The 19,630-nt window shown below is 46.5% G+C and overlaps 2 protein-coding genes across 5 annotated transcripts in view; one reads left to right on the top strand and one right to left on the bottom strand.

Annotated features, from left to right (window-relative positions):
• LOC101070154 (low-density lipoprotein receptor-related protein 8-like) overlaps positions 1–10,772 on the bottom strand; it is a 44,407-nt gene extending 33,635 nt beyond the window's left edge. For both annotated transcript variants that reach the window (XM_011616596.2, XM_029830747.1), the window contains exons 1-2: positions 10,614–10,772; positions 9,909–10,025 (exon numbers count right to left, since the gene is read on the bottom strand). In XM_011616596.2, the coding sequence (XP_011614898.2) occupies positions 9,909–10,025; positions 10,614–10,680 (184 nt within the window). In that variant the 5' untranslated portion in view covers positions 10,681–10,772. The remainder of the gene's footprint in view (positions 1–9,908; positions 10,026–10,613) is intronic.
• Positions 10,773–13,711: 2,939 nt separating this feature from the next.
• septin2 (septin 2) lies at positions 13,712–19,591 on the top strand. Of its 3 annotated transcripts, none has more exons than XM_029830785.1 (13): positions 13,712–13,890; positions 14,631–14,672; positions 15,088–15,199; positions 15,718–15,804; positions 15,896–16,019; positions 16,100–16,234; positions 16,313–16,430; positions 16,640–16,741; positions 16,864–17,009; positions 17,118–17,240; positions 18,131–18,191; positions 18,439–18,532; positions 18,615–19,591. In XM_029830785.1, exons 2-12 carry the CDS (start codon positions 14,649–14,651, stop codon positions 18,523–18,525), a joined length of 1,119 nt encoding a protein of 372 aa, XP_029686645.1. In that variant the 5' UTR covers positions 13,712–13,890; positions 14,631–14,648; the 3' UTR covers positions 18,526–18,532; positions 18,615–19,591. The 3 variants fall into 3 exon arrangements, with proteins under 3 accessions (XP_029686645.1, XP_003975819.2, XP_011614901.2); XM_003975770.3 differs by having other exon boundaries at positions 13,718–13,890; positions 15,085–15,199; XM_011616599.2 differs by having other exon boundaries at positions 13,733–13,890; positions 15,085–15,199; positions 17,118–17,201.
• Positions 19,592–19,630: the final 39 nt, after the last annotated feature.

Here is a 19,630-nt window from a genome sequence, read left to right as displayed (position 1 = left end):
CTTTTTACTGGCTGTGAAACTGGGCAAATAGATGCAAAATGGTTTTTAATGCAGTGTCTCGGCAATCTGTGGCCAAATTTGACTCTGATATTGGACTCGGTGCTGCAGGAGGATCAGGTGAATGGGAAATTAATGAGGAGAATCTTGAAGTGATAGCCCCCTTCACTTGGACAGTCGGTATTCATTCAGTCATTATCCATCTGTCAGAAGTAATTATGGCTCCAGGAAGGAACGCGTTCACTCACTTCAGCGAGGGCTAAATCTAAGAGCGGCGCGCACGTCTGTCAGTTTAAGTTTGAGAAGGTTCATAACTTTCCTACATTATGAATTAAGCACTTCGTGCTGCAAAACTTGCAGGTAATATCCTACAAATATGAAGGGTCAAAGTGTTTACGCGGGGGACTCGATCACACCAGGCAAGCTAGCGTTAGCATTAGCCTTAGCATTCCCAGATGCTCGCAGTGACAACTTGTGTGAGCTTTTAGTCACAAATATTCCACTACAGCATCATTGTTATACTAATTTACTTAATTTACTCCAGTAAGTCAATAGATTTCTGGTTTGTTGTTATGGAGAATGGTGCCCAAGATCTATACATTATAACATTACTCCACCAAAGTGTTACTAGGTCACTTAGCATTCTGTCAAAAACCTCCTGCCCTTGTGGGACGGGCAGCTGAGGTGAATCAAAAGCTCCTCCAGCCTTTTCAGCACATCTTACAATCACGCACATGAAGAACTAAATGTTTTCATAGCCAACCCAAATACGATCCATTTATAATTCAGATCGCAGAAGGTAATTTACAGTGGCACCGACACTGGTGACATAATTTGCAGCTCAAGCAGCTGTAGTATCGAGTTCCCGACCCCTCCGAGCGTGAGCATCATTCAGCTGCAGACATTTTACTCCCTCACCCTTCCTGAAAAACAAACACTTCATCTGAACATCTGCTCGCAGAAAGAATATTTAATAGTGGGTTTGGTGCGCTTATTACAATGATAGAATTCATATAAAAGGCATCTTTATCTGTAGATTGTGTTTAAATTAGCAACTCAGCGTCACGCGACATGAAGATTTGGTAATCTGAGTCTGAATGGACGTGCAGACTTTAGGCTATAACAGCACAAGACAGGAAACAGCACAGCTAATAGCAGCCCTATATTACACATTTCCAGGTTGCCGTAAGTCTGGATTTAAGAATATATCTTTCGGGGAACTTCGATGGGGAGTCCTTGGCAGCAGAGTGCATGAGGAGAGCCTACAGTAAAAATGTGTGCCACCCTGGATTATTGTCTCTCTGCTAACCGAGGCACTGTAATGGGAATTGCAAGATTAGCCTTTCACCCTGCAGAATGAGCCCCAGCTACGCTTTCATCCCTCCCCCTTTCCCCGCTTCTCTCCTCCCTGCGAAGGCCTCGCTCCGCTAATAAGCGACAGAATGCCGACTGCAGACAACATTTTCAGAGAGCCTCTCTGTGGCCCAGAGACTAACGCATCCAAATTACTGTGAGAAGACCCTGAGAGAGCGCCTTTAAACTCGCACTACAGACAAAAATTAGCATAACTGTAATAACGCCCGGGGTCAAATCCCTTGTTCGAGAAAACCCGCCTTCAGCAACGAGGATGCGTAATTAAGACAAAGTCAGATTTGAACCTTTGAACAAAACCCCGCCAGCAGCACACAAACACCACCCTCGACCGCGCCCGCCCCGTGTCGGCGAGGGTTCTGCTGTTCTGCTGCCCCGCTCTTCAGCTCTGCTGCTTCGTTGTTGTGTCTCCTACGAGTATCCAGGGAAAACAAGCCAGATTCCCAACAGAAGAGAGACAGACAGACACTGATGGCCCAGCGAGAAGGTCTGTAAACACACCCGCTGGCCCGCGGGTCGGAAGACTCTGCGAAGCCTGGCTATTTACTCACCAGAACATGTAAAGCCTCCACATTAATAATAAATATTCATATCCAACCACCGCTGATCCCTGTCATAACACACAGAGCTCCCGCGTCCTTTGTTGCAGGTCCGTCGCTCTCGTTTGAGAAAAATGTTAAAGGTGACGCAGCAGCTCGCCATTACGGCTCCGCTCATGCATGTGCAGCTCAGACGGTTCTATTAGCAGCACGGTACACTTGCTGCACATCCAGCGTGGCCCCACGACACGAACAGAAGAGGAGTGAAGCCATCCGTTCCCCGAGTCTTACTTAAGCTGTACTGTTTCTAAGAATGTGACAGTGGCGCCGCTCTATCAAATATATCGACAGAGAAAACTTTGAGTTTGCCTTTAAAGCAGTGACTTCGTAATTTAACTATTTAAGGGCTGGATTCAGGCCTTGTAAACTCACTGAGAGGCACTTTAAGACATTTACACTACACGAATTTCCAAAGCTTCTAGACAAAAGCCCTTGGCAACAAAAGATCATGATATCAAGCGATTACGGGCGTAAAATAGGCTGCTGTATTCAGATGCAATAACAGCTTCTTGTTGCAGTAGGTAAATTAATTAAGGTTTCTATTCTGGGGTTGTTTTTTTTTTTGCAACAATGTATGTGCTGTTGAGATTCAAAGTAGACTGTGGGGCTGTAAAATGGATGCAAAGAATAGATCTTTGAAGAGCTAATGGAAAATGACAGTAATCTCAGTACAGCCAGGCACTCGTCCACTGCAGCCCACAAATGGAAGACCTAGCTTGTAGCATTGAGAGCAGAGCCAAGCAACGACAAGGGGAATGCTTAGGGGCTTCGTACTCGGCCGTGTGGCAGGCATCCCACTTAGAACACCAGATAATTCAACAGAGATTTTTTTTTTAAATGAAACTGCTGACCAAATGCTGTGTTTAAAGATGCTAATCATCTCCGGGCCTGATGGATGCCTGACACAGTGTCAAAGCTACAGGGCTGAACCAGACGTGGAGCATCTGTTTCTGCCATCCTGGCTGTGGCAGCGTTTGTAGCAGCGGTGCTGTAATACACCCATAATCCTACTCAGATGTCAGGGATATCGCCGATGTGCCAAAACGACAACCCAGCCAAGTTTAAACACACATAGGAACAATGGGCCTCACAAAAACACGCCGGATAGGAACAAGCAGATGTTCTCCAGCGGTTCAGCCTCCTGCGTGGATGATCGTTCTCCATTCAAATAAAAGGCTGCCGTCTACTTTCTGGTTCACCTTGTTATGGGGCCGGTTTGCTTTGCGCCCTCCAGAAGGCGTTTCTCTGAAGGCAGAGAGGGGTCTGACCTTTTGACCTTGCTCTAGTAAACACAATGGATGTTTTTTTAATGATCTGTCTTGCCGTATATCTGATCAGCATCACAACACTAAGAGTGCAAAACAACCACTTTCAAATCAATTACACTGCACTTCAGCCCTGCTTCCCCCCACACACACACAGAGCACCCTCCTTGGCTCCATGGAGACGGCCTCTTTATTCCCTGCTTTTATTTTTCCTCGCTCTCCATCACTCCATCGGACAACGACGCCTGCCACGATAGATCCTGTCACTGTCAGATATCCTTCACACGTATCTGTGGGTCCCATAAAGCCCGTCGGAGGGTTTGAGACGAGGATTTTATAAAATGTTATGTAGGTACACAGCAACATCAGATGACCTGTGATGGGATTTTGAATATAAGGCGTATTGGAAAAATGAGAAGAAAGAAAGACAAATGGTCTATTTGAGGTGTTATATAAGAGTCGATCTTCTAAATGGAAATGAAGCCCCACGCACCGGACCGCCCTCCTCGTTCTGGCAGGTTAAACGTTGAAGAGTCGCCGTTTCATTTCTGCTGTATTTGAACGCGTGGCTGCGTATTGGCGGACAGAAGCTCAAAAAACCATCCGTCGGTGTTGTGGACGCTGCACAGAGAGCATCCTTCACAAAGGGAAGCGTAGCTGCTGTTAATTAAGCCTGATTTACATGTGGTTTAACGACACATGGATCAAAAAAAAAATTTGGGCTCATTTCTGCAGCTAAAATTTATTTTAAATGATGAAAATCGAGGTTAAAAGTTCAAACATGTCCCCATTTCGGAGCCTTCCAATTACTGGAGGAGAACCTGACAAAGGTCCACACATGTTTTCATCATCAGAAACATGAAACACTCCTCTACTGTCTAACTGCAGACTCTTTGGCCTAAAGTTTAGATATTATAGCCAAAAAGCAAAATATGACGAACCAGTTTTGCCAAATCATGATGAAAAACTGCTGGAAGAAGGTGGTTTCAATTTAAAATGGAAGAATTCATTCCACCGCCAGCAGCATAGTTTGAATTGATTTCACTGTTCTATTATTTTTCTTCTCGACCACAACTGAGGGGTAGATAAACTGGCCCCTCGGACTTTACTGTAAATAAAGCAAAATGGAATAAACTTGATTTTCAGAATACAGCCTAAGTCACTCCGCACTTGCAAGTAAAATATGATCAAACCTTGAGTGTTCTGAAGGTAATTAATCATTTTGTCTTGATCCACCATTTAAATGAGGATTCTTTAATGTACTATTTCCTTGCGCCATATTTATGTATATTTATTGTTTGTGGGTGGAGCCTATTTAAGGAGTCTAAATCGTATTCATTCGATATATTTATACTGATAATCACACTTACCACCACACGGGCTTCAAAAACACAACTCCCTTGTTTTACTGACACCCCCCCAGAGTCGACCCCGCCTTCTCACTCATCCTCACCTCCTTTCCTAACCTCCTCTCCTTGAACCTGTGCAACGGGTCTACTCGGCTTATTTCCTTCCACGTTGCGCATAAAAGTGTGGACACGTGCATGCACGCAAACCCAGGGAGGAACAGGCTCACAAGTGTTCTTTAATGACGATGGAACAGCGCCGCATTCGAGCCTGCATACAATTAAACATCTCAGCCTTTTGAGACGTAAGCAAAGGAGACACAAAGGGGACGAGACGTCTCTTGGAGCTGTGGGTTTAAAGGGAGAGCATAATTACATATGTTAATGTAGCACCGGTCTTACATCTGACGCGTGCCGAGCAAATGGCATTTCTAATGTGTGCCAGGCGAGCAGCGTGCACAACCCCTTCCATTAACCTCAAATCCATACGTACGGAGGCAGCGAGTCAGGCGATCAGGCACCTGATCCCTCTCCTAAAGCGGTTCCTACTTCAGACTTGGGACAGGAAGCTGCGCTGGGAACGAAGCGAGAGTCCCGTAGGGAACCGTGTGGCTTCCGCGGTTTGTTGGCAGCCCAACAGCGGTAGATCCCTCTCTTTTATTTGTGTGCGCGGGGCAATGACAGGCGCCAAAGCGGGTGGAATGATTTAAAGGCCGCGGCGGCCTGCACGCAAAGCTTCAGCGTCGTGATGGTGGCGATGATGTGAGTCACCGTAGAGCCGGACAAAGCGGACGCCACTTTGACTCCCGCCAGCCAAGGTTGTGATCATAACTCATCTGGAGAGAGTGAATCACCGGTGGAAAGGAAAGGGACTCGGCGCTTCGGAGGATGTGTCACAGATGTTCACTCATCATTTTAAATCACCTCCGCGCAGCCGTTGCTCTGGTTTCAGCTGCGTGCGTCCGCTGTACGCCTGCGATGAGTGCGTCACACACAAACACACACAAATCAGCCTGTTCAGTCGCACAGAGGGGCTTTTTTCCACCAAAATGAGTATCTTGATATGCGTTTTGACTCCAGAAGTCATTAAAAGATGCGCTGCAGCCTCCCTAGTTTGGGGCACTTGAAAGAACTTTCTTGCAGTGTTGAACCGTTTTGTGATGATCAATTAACAGCCTCAAATGTCCTCAAAGAGGACATGAAAGGAGGCAGGGCCGCCCGCTAATGGGCCGAGAATGGAAATGAAAGTGTTCGCATCTAGGTGAAGGAAAGGCGCCGCGCCGGTGCCGTAGCTCAGCATTCAGGGGACGCTCCGGCTGAGGTCGCCGTCAATACCGGGCCGCCACGCCGGAGCCTCAGATAATAAAGTGAAATGTCATTTTCCATGAGATAAGATGCACTGCTGACACTGCCCCCTGAGAAACAGCTGCTTTTGAAATCCACCCCAGTCGTTTGTCAGTGAAGGGCACCTTTCTATAAAGTGACCAGAGTCCCAAAATTAACTGGAACAGTTGCTAAATATGTGACAAATGAGGGCAAAGAGGCCGAGGCTGAGAGACGTTCTATATCCAAACATTAACCCCCCCCCCCCCCTTCCCCTCTGCATCTCTGCTTAGTGACACACTAATCTGAGATAATAGCTCAACTGCAGACTTCTTAATGATCACTTTGGGGCAGGCTGGCTTTCAGACGCAGACACGGGGCAGTGGGCCAGTAGGGCCGGCGAAAGAGCCAGCGAAGGCAGCGATGAGCGTGCCCACATGTTAAAACCGACAGCAAATGTGTCACAGCAGCGGGGGCGCCACTTCCAGATGGCCGATGTCAACAAATGCCCACAGCAACAGCTGCATTCTGGGAGAAGGTTTCCAGCCGCTGCCTGATGAAGCGACTGGAGTCAATAAGGCGAAGCATCGGAAACATGTTCTCATCAGCCTTTACCAGATTTATTCCTCCCGAATGAAAAGATTAAACAGAATATCAATGTCTGCTCTGCCGTGTGTATATTGATGAGTATTTAATCATTTTCAGTGTTATTCTCAAAGGTGCGAAATAGAGAATTTGGCACACACTGTAAAAAAAAAAAAAAATCAATTCAGCTCATCTTTAAAGGGTTAAAATTTACAAGAACTCTCAAAGCAGTTGGCATTTAATGCTCAACCCTTTTGCTTTTGATAAATGCTAAAAACAAAATCTGCAGAAAGGCTACAAATAAATCGGAATCACTTCATTTCTTTTGTAAATCGAGTCCAGGCTATTAAAGGTGGGACGCCAATTAAGCCTTTATCTAAATTAAAACTGAACATAAAGCTAAAGGAAAGCATTTCTGAGAGCAGAGCCGCTTCCTGACTGTAGCCAGTTCTCAGCAGCCACATTGGGGGAGTCTGATACCTCCTCCCCCAATGGATCGTTCTGCCACTTCAGTTAGTTTTTATCTCACGCCATCGACAGCCCTTCGCGTCCCCGCTGTCAAATGAAACCCTTCACTCAACCCAGACGTGAAGCAGAGGCCGTGGGAGGAAAAGGAACGCTTGCAAACACCCCCCCCTACCCTCCAAAAAACCCAACCTGTTCAGAACTGATAAGTGGGGGAAGAACCACTGCGTCTCTCTTCCGGAATCCTCTCTGATTAACAGTCAGGGCCCAGTGATCGCAGCAGGTAGGCAAGGCTGAGCCAGATGACTTCACCTCCTCAACAGCAGAGAGGAACTCTTTTGAACACAAAGCTCTGCAATCGCGTCTGACTATTTAAAAACAAGTCCTCAGAACTACGTGTGTAAAGATGAAAATGTCAGGAATTTTCTGGATTAAAAGTGCAAGTCCGCGATCACATGATCACATGCAATGTAAAGCAAGAGCTCAGAATGCTGCCATGTGTCTTCCGTACAGGTCACTGGATCGATGAGGGAACATTTTTTTGATTGATTCTGCAGCCAGCAGCAGAATCTGTGTCTGCAGGTGATGGCTGGAAGCGCCGGTCGTTTCATTTCTTATTAAATATGTTCTGCAGACCAGAACAAATGCATGCCACCCATGCAGGAGACAATACAACGGACCAGTTGATCGACGCAATGAAGGAAAACGAACCTGCACATTTTATAGTTTACTCCTTTTCTGCTGCTAATTCAGATCCGCCACATATAGTTTCACTTCAGTCTTACGTTAATGCTTCATTCTGTGCCCATTACATGAGAATCCAGTGATATAAAAAAGATTTGGAGCGAGTTTGTCTATTTATAGCAGAATTGGTTCCAAAGAGGATTTCAGTCTTCAGAACCAGAGACTGTAAAATGAAGCAGGTGATTGACTTTAATAGCTACAAATGTTTCAATATGACTCAACGTAGTGAACCTGATGCCTGAAAGACGACTTCATGTCCTCGACTGTAATCTCGTCAAAAAGGTGTGGACGGATAGTCTTAAACGTACTGAGTCCACTTGTGTTCCAGTCCTTTGGAATAAAGAATGACCTCTGACCCCAGGATTTAAGGCAGGACCACCAGTAGTTGTGTTTCCTGGGTACTCGCCTTTGTTGCACGTCAGTGGGAGAAAATCGACACTTTGAGGCTGCCGTGGCGACGCCTCCCCGCAGGTAAACATGTTAAATTCATGAGCGGGGATGAAAGAGATCGCGACCGTACCAGCAGATAATGAAGACGCAGAGGCAGCGGAGGCGATTCTAAGCTTGGAAGGCAGCGAGATGGAATCAGGACGATATGCTGGTATAATCAGATTGAGGATTAAACGGTGGCAGTTCTCATGTCAGAACTGGCACAAATCTCAGAATTCAAAGCTCGCTTCTTTTGTTCCCGCCACTGTTACAGAGACGCTCCACAGCTGACACACAAAACACACACCCTTCACTTTCTGGGTACAAGAAAAGAAAACACGCAGAGCTCATCATTAGCCTCTGTTTAAGCGTGCTTAGCCAGCACCCACGCACGCTCACGAGCACATTAATGCATGCATGAATATATGGGTGCAGCGGGTGAGTGGTCAGTGGGGGGCGGAGGTTTATACGATGGGGGGATGGGGATGAGAGAGCGCGGGGGTGGACGGGCGGGGGGATGGTGACGACGGGAGCGGGTTCGAGCTCGCCACCTGCTCTGTGAGCCGGGTTTGGGAATAACGTGCACCCAAATACGCAGCCACTGCTAAGGTTTTCCTGCTGTCAGCATATATCAGCCCCACGCTCTGCTGGACACATTCAGGCGCCGGATCCTTGTTGAGAAATGATAGATTGTGAACAAATACAATATAGAAAAAAGGCCAGCCTGCCCACTGAACCACTCAGGAACTCAATTTGAGTCAACGAGAGAGTAGGAATTAACTACAAGCTAAATCCTTGCAGCACTCTGCCACCATGTACAGCTTTACACTTCAGAGCGCAACGCCTCCTGCTTCTGCCTCGGAGGCCAAGGCAGAATAAAAAATATTGTTTAATGTCGTCAGGGCAACGAGTCACGCCAACAACAGCGCAGACACATACGCCGCGGTAAAGACAACCACGCTCACGAATACTAGGCCACGATGAGACAGCGTGAACCTGAATGTGCGACAAAAATGATCTCACAAAGGAAGAGAGATGATCATACAGACAATCCAGCAGGACAGGAGATGCATTAAACTCCTCCAGAACGACGAGGAGAGGAGCTGGGAGCTGGATACAACAGGTCCGTGTGTGGGCGTTGTTATGAGAAAGAGGCGAACAAAAGGCAGAGTGATATGAGGATTGAAAAAAGAAGACGAAACACGCATGTTCCAGGAGGTGCGGGAATTCCTCCGGAGCCACAATTAACCCAGGCGCACAAAAAAAGAACACGGCAACATGGCAAACAAGCGGAGCTGAGATTCACGCTGGCACAACTTCACTGGTTCCCAGCTCGAGCATTCTTCTAGAATGTAGGCCACTGGCTTGCAGTCAGGAGGAAAAGTGGAATTCCATTATTTCTGCTCAAAGCCACTTCTAAGATACCTGTCAGTGCCAGCTAAACTGATGCAGCATGCAAACTGTCTCTTCGCTGGACGTTTTATTCAAAGATGACAGGAAAATGGTTGTGACCAGTCCGCCTTCCCTTTCAAGCGTACCTCTGGGCTTCCCGTGTAGTTTTACCTGGATAAAAAAACCCTATGAATAGACTAAATGTCATGAGAGGAGGGAAATCTTGGATGGAAAGCAACATTAGTACCCATTCCAGTCAGAAAGAGGCAGTTAGCCGCTAATGGGCAATTAGCTTCTGCCCAATTTCTCATGCAAAACATCTCAATGATCCACGCTGTGCACATGTTGGCGTGGACGCCTCGTTTCGACGCCTCGCCCACGTGGACACTTACGACAGTTCTCTTCGTCGCTGTTGTCCGAGCAGTCGTCGTCATCGTCGCACCTCCAGATGGTGGGGATGCACCTCCTGTTGTTGCACTGAAACTGTCCATCCTCACACTCATCCGTCGCTGGAGAGAACGGGGGATAAAGGAAAAGGGGATCAGCCTCCACGCGGATCGGCAACAATGTGGCTGATGCATTGAAGAGTGTTGTTCAACTGCCATTTGCTAATGAATGAATGAACGCCTGATTAATATTCAGCATTAATTTGGGTCAATTGACGGAGGCACAGAGAGGGTCACAGTCTGTGTTTGCTTTCTGCTAATGGACTACTTTAAAGTGTGATTATGATTATTGCTACTGTTATTTTTCCACTACAATCCATGTCAACATGAGGACAAAGATGCAGTCTGGACTACTCCAGCTCCTCTGATGCAGTATGGATGCTCACAGCAGGGGAACACATGACCGCCTCGCAGATTCTTCACCCACGCTGCTATCACGCAGCACCCAAGCGCTCACATATTCATTTAAGATTGTTTAATAGATTCTGCATTTACTATTATGAACAAAAGCCCACGCACTGGGTGGGCTCTTTGCAGCAGCCCGTCTCTGTCTTTCTCTCTCACACACACGCACACGCGCGCGCATACACACATTTAGCACGGTTGTATTTTATTTTCCTTCCATCCACCAACACGCACGCTCCGAGTTACCTGTCATGAAATGGAGCCTCAGGACGAGCGAGTGAAAAAGTAGCACCGTCCTAATATCCGTCCACATGTCTGAAGGAGGTGATGGTGCTCACGCACATCCACCAAACAAAGCCCAGGAGTCTCTTGTTGGAGCGATGCTGCGACGCTTCCGCCCGCCTCTCCGCGGCCCAAGCTCCGCCCACTCCCCTCATCCGCAGCCCTATTGGCTGGAATTGATGGTGGGCGGGGCGAATAGTACAGTCGACTGGAGTAAAAGTCATCAGAATGGAATTTGTTTGTTCCCCCTCACAATGTTTTTGACTTTAAGAAAGTAGAATATAACCAAAACAACATTTTTTTTCTTTTTTAAAGAAAACGCTATAAAATAGGTCCAAATGTCCACCAGGAATAAATCTGAAAATCCTCACAAACACAATATGAATAAATATGGTTTGTGGAAAACAGGTGGGGAAAGGTTTAGTTTTTCAGAATTTGCACAGGTTTGATGAACAAACCAAGCTTTTGTCACACTGAAGCAATAATATCATCTGATTCTTATTCATATGAGAATGATGCTGGACTGACCTGCAGGTCAGCACACCCTCTGCATGTTTGCTGCTGTCACTAAACACGGGGATCAAAGCAAAGTGCAGCAGTATTATTGACTCGATTCCGATCTCAGCCGGACTTTCAAATGTAGGCCACGGCATAAGCAGTCATTTTGATGGAGTTGAGCTGAAGGACAACTTAATCCCCCACCACAAACATGCACGCAGGGCCCGAACACAGCCAATATCACAACAATGAGGAGAAGAGGATGATGATGGTCGGAGCATGTTGTGGTGGTTTCCCAGCAACCGAGCCGCAAGATTGAGGTGTCAGGAGCAGAGTGAAAACTGGGAGCTGAGCAGGTGTTCCAATCCGTTTCAGGAATTACTGAAAATTGATTAGCAGCCACTATGATACGAGTTCATTCTGGAGCGTTAATGAGTTCCAGCCAAAGCAAAACATATCAAAATATCAGTCTGGTTTTCCTGAAAAAAGAGTGAGAGAAGAAGCATTTTTACTGCTTCTGGGATACATGAAAAACTGCTTATCGCCTGATACGCACAGAGAGAAGAAGGTGGGATTTAAATGGAGACTGTGTGATATCATTCATGTCAAATTGGCTTGTACAAGTTTTAAATTAAACCAACGCATATTGATGAGGCATGAGGAATGCTTGTTTACGGTTTAGCTACAAATCTGATCCTCAATCATCAGAGATAACGTAGAATAAATTGAATTTGCCCTTTCCGGTAAGAGGGGAATCATGACTAAATGAAAATGCTTTTAGCTGAGGATTAAGCAGGAGGCATCAGCACTTGTCAGGCAAGAGTGTGTGCAAAATAATGGAGAACAGCTGAAGCATGAACAACACGGCACTCTGTGACTTTTATTTTCTTCTAAAAATCATAAAAATGCACCAGCAAAACTTTTTAATTCAAAACCCTTCCAAGAAAGGAGACAAAATCCCTTTTATGTTTTCCACAAATAGAAGAACTTTCGCATTTATTTATAAAGCATTTAAAAAATAAAAAAAAAGCCAGATATTCAACAGGGACTCTGTTACATCTGTCAGTGTTTGGCAAAAAAAAGTAAAAATAAACTGAATCTGATGAATTCTCAACCTGAAACACAAACTAGCAAATCAAAACAACTATAAAAGGTCACACGGCGAAGAACTTTTGCCAGTTTTCAGGGGAAATCTGCTCTGGTTCTGTTGAAATTGCACCAATATAGCATAGATCCTCTGGCTCTCCACAGCCAGGGGGATCCGGTACCTGGAGCTGCTGCTGCATGTCAGCATAACCTTTCAGAGTGATCCTCCCAATACTCCCCCTGGAGTCGCTGCTGAGGTCCTTCTGTTGCAGTCCTGATATGCAACGACCCCGAAAAGTGATCCGCTGCAGGAGGGACTTCAGATAGCTCATCAGTCAACTCTCTGACAGATGCCTGCAGATCAGGGCTCACATGAAATCTGTCAGACATTTCCGGCTGCCCGAGGGCCCTTTACTGGATCCAGGGTTCATATTTTAGTGGGATACGGGGGCTTTGAATAAATCTGAACCAGTTCTCCTTGTTTTTAGAGTGTCCCTCAAAAGCCCTCGTGTATTGGGAGCTTGGGTTTTAATTTACGCAGCAGCCAGTCTGGAAGATTCACTGTGATAAGAAAGAAACCTGCAATTTCTCTCCACTCTTTCGGTCTAAAGATGCAGACTGAATAATTGAATATCGCACAAACACAAAGAATACCCATATCGCTGCTGTTATGGAAAGAGGGCAGCCGTGGTGGTCCTTTCCTTCTGGTCACCAGCCCGGTTCTTCCCAGAACCCACTGGCGTTAGACTTGCTCTGCATCACATACCTGTCTTTTCTTGGTTCATGTGTCTGTATAAACCAGAACCAGGTGTGTCATTGTAAGGCGCAAAGCTGAAATTTAACATTATTCTACTCATCCAGGAGTCAAAATCAATCTTCAAATTGATATTTGCTAATAAGTGACGGCCAAATGTTATATTATTTAAATGTATTTGAACAAAACTGTGACAAACGCCACTTTTACCTTGTACTGCACTGCCCCCTACAGGCAAATTAGATGCATAACAGCGCACCATGGAACCCAATAAACTGTTTATTCTTATGTTATCAATGCGCTCTTAAGGGTATTATGATATACATGTCCGTTTTAAACATACAGAGATGAATAACAATTTAATCAGACTCTCTCTGGAATCATTCCCTTACTGCACACGCAAAATAAAACAAAGTCCTATTATAGCAGCATCTATTTGTTAGCTTTTCTACAGTATACGGCATTAGTAACTTGCAACGATTGGTGGATCGCTTTATTTTCTTAAATGCCCGTGGAAATTGCATTTTTGTTTATTGGCTCTTTTTTTTTTTTTTGGATGGCTTCTTTTGACCGAACGGGCCAAATCACAGTTGCCGCTGATGCACAACGGCTCCTCTGGATGGGAAAATCGGGTGGGAATGACTATATATGGGAAGGGCACCGGTTTCCAGGCAGTCGGGGAAAACGTCGCTGAAAATAATTTGGATTCCAAGCGTCATGTCACTGTTGCGTGCATCAGTTCACGCATGCAGCAGACATGTGTTGCGGCGCGGCTCTCGCCCGGTGCATTGTGGTCCGTCAGCTAAAGGAAGCCGCTGCACCGGAATTTGAAGAATTCGAGGTGTCCGCCAAGTCCGGTTCTCATCAGCGGCTCCGTCTCTTTATCTGCGGCTCGCCCAGCAGGTAACGTTTCTCTCCAACCCGCCCGTTTAATCGCCGCCATCGATTCCGCGTTGCCTTATTTGCCGCACAGAGGACGCAAACATGAGCTATTTGTGAGAACATCCTGTGGCGGAAGCTACTTAGCTAGTTAAAGCTTGTCATGTCCCAGCCCACTGAACAGCTAGCATCGGCTGTTAGCCTTGTAAATGGCGCTAAGTTGTCTCTAATTAGTTGCGAAAACCTAGTCTTCGTGTCGGCATCGGCTTATTTAATTCTTATTTGGTGGTTGTCATTCTTGAAATAGTCGCCAATTAGTTTTATGTTGCTTCCCCCTTTTTTTGGAAAATTGGCTAAGGCTAGCAATTGATGTAGCTCAGTGGTCGTCAAGTCGTGCAATAAATAAATAAATGAGATTCACGGTTTTATAGAGCTCGCAAATATGTGTTCTATCACTGTCCAGGTTATGCTCGTTAAATGCACAGTCAAAGATCATAGTTAGCATCTCATTCTCCCATCAAGATGTTGATGGAGGAGGCAGCTGTGACTTAGTTCATCTCTCATAGCAGGAAGTGAGTGTTTGTGGCGAAGCACTGCTCTCTCGAGCATTTTCAAACTTTAACCAGACTTCCTGGGTCCCACACAGCAAGCAACTGAATGCATGAGCCATTTTCCTTCCAGAGACGCCTTTAAAGCAGATCTGCAGATGTGATTGGGTGGGTAAAATGCACTTATTTTATGCTGGACTGCTTTGATTTGTACAGGTTTAACCAGGATAGAGGATGTCTCACGGTGACAAAGCAAAGGTGAGTGTTGAAGCAGTCAAATGGTGGAGACACTTTACAACGTTGTTTCTGGAGACACTGTTATTACCCTTGCTGTTTGCTGGGCTGTTCATTCTTGACTTTGTGGCTGCTAAAAGGCCCCGAGGCAAAGCTCAAACACAGAGTCATAATCATTGCCTTGGCCGGGAATACAAAATGGGTACAAATAAATAAAAGTGTTGCTTTTTTTAGTCCCATTGCTACAGTTGCAGATGAATGTTGTCCGCCTGTTCCGAGCGGGTCATAAACTCTGGGGAGCTGGGTGGAAGGAATTTTGCGGACAGTCCTCAGAAAAGTCCCCACTGCTCATCTGGGCTCCGTTGTGATTCCAGCTCAGGTTTTCTCCGTCCTGTTATCCCCGTATCTAAGCTTTTTTTTCTGCTTTTTCCGATAGCAGGGGCAGTTTTCCAACCCCGAGACCCCGGGTTATGTTGGATTTGCCAACCTCCCAAATCAGGTTCACCGCAAATCGGTGAAGAAAGGATTTGAGTTCACGTTGATGGTGGTGGGTGAGTATGACGGTTTTGTTCTTATAAGGAGGTGGGTTTTATTAGACGATGGTGTCCCCAGTGTGGATCCTCATAAATAGCACCACCACGGACTATCTCGTTTTCTGTAGGTGTGTTTTAAGCGTGCACCAATGCTTTTTGACGTGCCAGATGTTATCTAAGAGCCGGTGTCGGCTGCAGCAGCTGTAAACTCACGATGTGAACGACGTGACCTCGCTGCTCGCTGTTGGAGGGGGAGGGTAGACGCTTCCCTTTGCTCTGCTCATCCTTTAAAATAAACCGGAGTGGAATGCAGCCATCGAGCCCTCGGGGAATAATTCACACAGTGGCCAAGGCCTTCGAAAATGTTGCTTTTCTCCAGTCTACTGTAAAAACAAACACCTTTTTATATGAATCTGTGGTGCAGCAGCTCCCTTCTGCCATCAGGAAGGAAATGAGAAATTGCCCATTGACTTCTGGTTTATTGCCATTAGAATTCTGGCGCTCGGTTGACGTTTTATTTCCTGTGCTGCTAAAAGGTGAATCTGGACTTGGGAAATCCACCCTGATCAACAGCCTCTTCCTCACTGATCTTTATCCTGAGAGAATCATCCCCGGAGCAGCAGGTGAAACATCCGCCGCCGTTAGTTAAAGCCAAGAAACGGCTGTTTCTTTGTTTTTTTTGTTCAAACCTGCTTTTGATTCACGTCTTAACAGAAAAGATTGAGCGAACCGTCCAGATCGAAGCGTCGACGGTGGAGATCGAGGAGCGGGGGGTGAAGCTTCGCCTCACCGTGGTGGACACGCCAGGATATGGAGACGCCATCAACAGCCAAGACTGGTGCCAACCACCCTTTCCTCCTCATCGGATGGGAATTTCGCCTCAGCGGAGCCTGATGTCTTCCTCTTTTTCTCGCCCAGTTTCAGCACCATCATCAGCTACATCGACGACCAGTTTGAGCGCTACCTCCACGACGAGAGCGGCCTTAACCGCAGACACATCGTGGACAACCGGGTCCACTGCTGCTTCTATTTCATCTCCCCCCTCGGGCACGGGTGAGCCGCGCAGCGCTTGCTGCCTGTTACCAGCTTTTATTCCTGCTCATTCCTCTCCTCTGTTTCCTGTCCGCCCAGCCTGAAACCCCTGGACGTTCAGTTCATGAAGGCTATTCACAATAAGGTCAATGTGGTTCCTGTCATCGCCAAAGCAGACACGCTGACCCTCAGAGAGCGGGAGAGGCTCAAGCGCAGGGTAAGAGCAACAGTCGCTCATTGTTCCCCAAAAAAGCAGCAGCTGTCATGTGTTGATGGTTACGGCCGCAGCTTCTTCGGCCTGGAAATCCCGTGGTGCCAGAATGAGAAGATTAGCTGCGGTTTCAGAACAAAGACCGTGTCTGTCGGAGGAACCGGAGCTGTATGGGTTTTCAAAGGTGACTATTGTCCGCTCGCCCTCCTGCTTAGATTCTGGATGAGATCGATGAACATGGAATCAAAATTTACCACCTTCCCGATGCCGAGTCGGATGAGGATGAAGATTTCAAAGAGCAGACGAGGATCCTGAAGGTAAGCCTCCCCCAAGTTCTGTGAAGGCTCTCCATTGGAGTTAGAAGGGATTGTCATTGATTACTGGAGTCGGCTGCTCAACTACGTTATTTTGAGGGGTCTCAATCTTTCTTTTTTCCCAGGCCAGTATCCCATTTGCAGTGGTGGGATCCAACCAGCAGATCGAGGCCAAGGGGAAGAAGGTGAGGGGCCGCCTGTACCCCTGGGGAGTAGTAGAGGTGGAGAACCCGGAGCACAATGACTTCCTGAAGCTGCGGACCATGCTGATGTGAGTGACGGGGAGCGGCAGGGACAGGCCGCAAAGACGGATAGATTTGGAGGATGGCGTCGGTTCTTGACGCATGCCTGATTGCGTTTCATTTCCCCAACTCCTCAGAACTCACATGCAGGACCTGCAGGAAGTGACTCAGGACCTCCACTACGAGAACTTCCGATCGGAACGTCTCAAGCGGGGCGGCAGGTTGTCCTCCCACGGTTACATTCTGCCTCTCTCTCCTGTGTACGTACTTCTGCTTGCTCGCTTCTCTGCACCTCCCCCACCTGACCGGCCCCCTCTAAGATTAGAATCACTGATATGATGAAGACCAACACGATGAGGGACGAGGGCACAACGCAGGACGCGTTGTTTTGGACCACGGCGGTTTAATTTCTCTAGAATCCCGAATGCCTGTTTCTGGTTCAGCACGATATGTCAGTGAAGTAGACTCATGTAGAAGTAGATGAATTCATCATCATGCATGTGGAAGACAGCATTCTTTACTGAATGCTGTGGGCTGTAGCTTTTCCTGGTTAGCTGCTAGCCTGGTTTCCTCAAGATTTCCATGTCATGTAACATAGTGTGGATATTATCATGTAAACCTCATTCTAGACCAAAGAGTCTCTTGTAGACTGTCTCCTAAAGCCCACCCTGGCTGGCGGGAGTGCTTTCACTGTCTCACCATCTGTCAAACGATGGTTGTCTGGTCTTGATTTGTTCCAATCCCGTGAGTGGATCTTTGGAGGTACCGTTTTTAAATTTATCCGGGGGAGGTTATGCTGTTCCCCTAACTCCCTCACTGGCTCTCTCTCCATTCCTAATGCTTTCATCTCTATAGCTGGTTGTTGTAGACACCTACTTTACTCCTGCGTGCCTTTTCCCCTCCCCTCCTGCAAACACCTGAATATTCCACTGACCCTCATTTCACTTTTCAATGTGCTGTTTTCCAAGTTTAATTCACATTGCTTACACTCAGGCATGCAGGCAGACACGCCCTTCTGACCTTAATTGGCACCAACTTTGCATCTCTGGCTGCATATAACCTAATGACTCTTTTTAAATTGATTAAAAATCATATAATGGTTAGATTTCTAGCACTTAGCAACAGTTAATTAGCTGTGTTATGGATGCAGAAAGGGGCCGGAGCCGGAGGAAAAGGACAAAGATATAATCCTGCAGGAGAAGGAGGCTGAGGTGATTTATTATATTATCAGTATATTAAGACTTTATTTAGTTTTTTTTATGCATTCAGTGTTTTGTGCTATGCTAAACTAAACTGCCTGACCAATGTAATATCATATTTGATGTACAGACACAAATGGTCTGGAATCTGATCTTAATCTGATCTTAATCCCAGCATGACCTGATGTAGTTCCGTACATTAAGAGCCTTGTTTGCGAGTGCAATTTCCCTGACCTGTTTGTTGTTCTGCGCTGCACAGTTGAGAAGGATGCAGGAGATGATTGCCAAGATGCAGGCCCAGATGCAACGGCAGGGGGAAGGAGAGGGGGATGGCTCTCACATGTGAACGAAAGGTAGGGGCAGAAGACGAGCCGCAGCCACGCTCGCTGCGCCGCACATCTCAGACGCCGTAATTCCTCTAACTCTCCACTGTAGGAATCTGTGACGGTTTGACCAGAGAGACGGTTGAAGGCAGAGCCGACCATCTGGTTCAATTTTACTGTTGCCACTATTTTTGTTCCAATCTCACAGAGGACCTGGAACCTTTTTTTTAATTAAATACATATGTGATAGTATATTCTAACAGTGTTATATTTACACAGTGCTATTTCCTCATGTTTTTGTTAAACCTTTTCCAGTTACTCAAATGAAGTGGAGCATGGCCTCTATATGAAGACATTGCTGTAATCCTCATTTATCGGGAAGCTCTGTTACCTTTTAGTTTCTCACTGTTTTTGCTTTTGAGAAAGGGAAGAAAAGAAAAAAAAACCAAAGCGTTGCCGCTAGCGTTGACTGATTTTACTTGTGAAACGTCTCCGGTAAGACACGCCTTCACGCCGCCGTTACGTCTCAGTGTTGTCAAGAGGGAGTGGGTTCGCCTCCTCTGGTTTATGAAGTGAAACACAAGCTTCCTGTCTAATGGGGTCCGGTTGGTGTTCATTAGCTCGTCTGCATGCAGCTGTGGAAGTGAACTGAAACCCCGGGTGTTTTGTGCTCCCCAGTGCAGTGGTGGGATGATCATTTTCTCCCCTTTTGTCCCAGGCTCCATTAGTGCATCTCTCGGATTAGTTATAATCTCACGCGGACGTTACGTTAAAGAGAACCGTGACTCCGCCTTCATCTGGTGCTGATGCAACGACTCGCCTCCTCCAGTTAAAACGATGTCGGATCGTTACCGGTTATGTTTTTATTGATATATAACGAGTTAGGAAACTGCGTCAGTCCCGACTGCAGACTCCTTTGCGGTTTCCATGACGACGGTTTTCCGTGCGGTTTCCGCGTAGCCCAGATTTCCCTCACCAGCCGAGATGTGAGTTCTTGACATTCCTCTTTGTGACGTTTCTATTCAATATCAATGTACCAAATATTGTTTTTGATGCTTATATTGTAATAAAAAGCTTTATTAAACTGTATCAGAATTGTTTATTTGTTTTGCCACTTTGATGAAGGAA

The sequence above is a fragment of the Takifugu rubripes genome, chromosome 22 (genome assembly GCF_901000725.2).
Source record: "Takifugu rubripes chromosome 22, fTakRub1.2, whole genome shotgun sequence".
Lineage (NCBI taxonomy): Eukaryota > Metazoa > Chordata > Actinopteri > Tetraodontiformes > Tetraodontidae > Takifugu > Takifugu rubripes.
The sequence above is the reverse complement of the archived record's forward strand: the minus strand, read 5'-3'. Positions and strand labels throughout refer to the sequence as shown.

Excerpts from the sequence above, each read along its gene's own strand:
- septin2 (XM_003975770.3), top strand. The coding sequence starts at position 14,649 with ATGTCTCACGGTGACAAAGCAAAG. Across the intron at positions 16,431-16,639 it reads GGGAGAGGCTCAAGCGCAGG|ATTCTGGATGAGATCGATGA; the intron begins GTAAGAGCAACA and ends CCTCCTGCTTAG. Across the intron at positions 17,241-18,130 it reads ATTCTGCCTCTCTCTCCTGT|AAAGGGGCCGGAGCCGGAGG; the intron begins GTACGTACTTCT and ends TTATGGATGCAG.